At 38.0% G+C, this 1,944-nt stretch overlaps 1 protein-coding gene across 1 annotated transcript in view; it reads left to right on the top strand.

Moving 5' to 3' along the window:
- LOC107733892 (TBC1 domain family member 24-like) overlaps positions 1–1,465 on the top strand; it is a 7,260-nt gene extending 5,795 nt beyond the window's left edge. The window contains exons 4-6 of the mRNA XM_016545733.1: positions 436–499; positions 809–1,037; positions 1,293–1,465. Coding sequence (XP_016401219.1) covers positions 436–499; positions 809–1,037; positions 1,293–1,465 — 466 coding nt within the window. The remainder of the gene's footprint in view (positions 1–435; positions 500–808; positions 1,038–1,292) is intronic.
- Positions 1,466–1,944: the final 479 nt, after the last annotated feature.

Raw genomic sequence — 1,944 nt, 5'->3', positions numbered from 1 at the left:
AGATAGCTCTTACTTTTTCCTTGGAAATGCATGCTTCAAACAGAACAGTCAATGAAGACGAAGAAGAGGATGATGTGTTCTCCCGGCACCTATTTATACTATAGTCGCACCGGTAGTGACGTCATGGCTGTCGCCGGCCAACGTGTTGTTAGTGTTTTTTCAATGTATGCTTCAGACACGGGTCACGACGAGGTGTTCCCCATAGCGACCCCTAGAGGACGCAGTTCGAAGGAACAGTTGTGCTGTAAATAAAATTATGATGGAAATTATTATACTTTTTTCAGGATTCTTTGCTAACTATAAAGTTGAAAATAACAGTATTCATTTGAAGTAGATTTTTTTGTAAAAATTTAAAAGTCTTTACTGTCACTTTTGACATGCATCCTGGTTGAACAAAAGTATTAATTTCTTTAAAAATAATCATTTTCCTGCTAGGTTTTATTCCAAAGTTGAGGGGCATGATCCAACCGTTTTACTCTTGAAAACTGAAGATGAGGAGGTATGTATGCATTTTTTTTTTTTCTTACAGAAAATACATAAATACACAGTATTTTGCTAAATTTTGATTTGCTTTTGCTTGGCCTCATGGCAACACAGATTTGTGGGGCTTTCTTGTCTTCTGATTGGGCTCAGAAGAATTGTGATGAAAAGGGATTTAAGTTCTTTGGCACAGGAGAGTGTTTTGTTTTCACTGTGAGTAAGTCTACATTTGCCATCTGATTCAATTGATTTATTGTGCTTTAAACTACATGTTGCATTGTATGCACAAGAATATGATTTGTATAAGTTAATCAAATCAACTTTTCAGCTACGACCAGGAATGGAACGGTTCCAGCGTCCAGTGGTGCAGATCTCTGGGATGTCTGACAAATGTGATTCCTCTCATCAGAAACAAACTCTCTCCGTTAGCTCTCTGCTAAGCACTCATGTGGACAGACCCACTGGAGCCTCTCAGAACCAAAGATATGAGTCTGCATCATTCTGCACATTGTCAACCTTCAAATTCATGGCAGGAAATGATGAGGCACTTTTTATTGGTAAGCTGTTTTTTTTATCTTTAATGACATGAAAGGTTTCAGCATGTAATTCAGGCTCAGTTATCCCCTATTATTATTATAAACAATGTGACAGCCTCTCAGGCTAATATTTGCATGCCCTGAATGCACATTTCACCTGCAAACGTGCTGTTACGCTGCCTATGTGTCAACATTACTGGGAAAAATAGCCTCTAATAAATGTTGTGTATACACTGCTTTACTTACGGCTCTTAGTGTGTGGTCTCTATCCTGCAGGTGGTGATGATGGCCACGCGCTGCACCTGCAGGCAGATCTGACAGCTGGATCTTCTGAACACTGTGATACATTTGAGAGTCCACCTCTCTGCAGGGGATGCTTCAAGATCCAGTTTCTAGAGGTGTGGGGTATCCAGCACTCTTTGTCTGTTCCACCACTGCCATCACAGTGAAGACTGTGGAGAATATCTGTTGCTTGCCCACACATCAGAGGTCACACTGCCAAATGTCATCATGCTTTGAGACAAATCTAAGGCCATAAAAACTATTTTTTTGACTGCAGTGTAGGACTACATGTACATTGTTGTGCTATTGCTGTATGAACAGTAAAAATGTAAATGTAAGATTCAAATATCCACAATATTATTTATTTACATTTTAAATACTTGTTTTATTATATGACTTGCTAAATTATTTTAATATTGTGGTCCTGTTGTTTACTGTATTTCTGGAATCACTAAAGTGAGCAAAACCTTTTGAATAGAAGTTGTAAAGTATTAAAGGGGTCATATGATGTTGCTAAAAAGAACATTATTTTGTGTATTTGGTGTAATGAAATGTGTTTATGCGGTTTAAGGTTCAAAAAACACATTATTTTCCACATACTGTACATTATTGTTTCTCCTCTATGCCCCGCCTTTCTGAAACACGT

Source organism: Sinocyclocheilus rhinocerous, unplaced genomic scaffold (assembly GCF_001515625.1).
Source record: "Sinocyclocheilus rhinocerous isolate Xijiao unplaced genomic scaffold, SAMN03320098_v1.1 scaffold550, whole genome shotgun sequence".
Lineage (NCBI taxonomy): Eukaryota > Metazoa > Chordata > Actinopteri > Cypriniformes > Cyprinidae > Sinocyclocheilus > Sinocyclocheilus rhinocerous.
The sequence above is the reverse complement of the archived record's forward strand: the minus strand, read 5'-3'. Positions and strand labels throughout refer to the sequence as shown.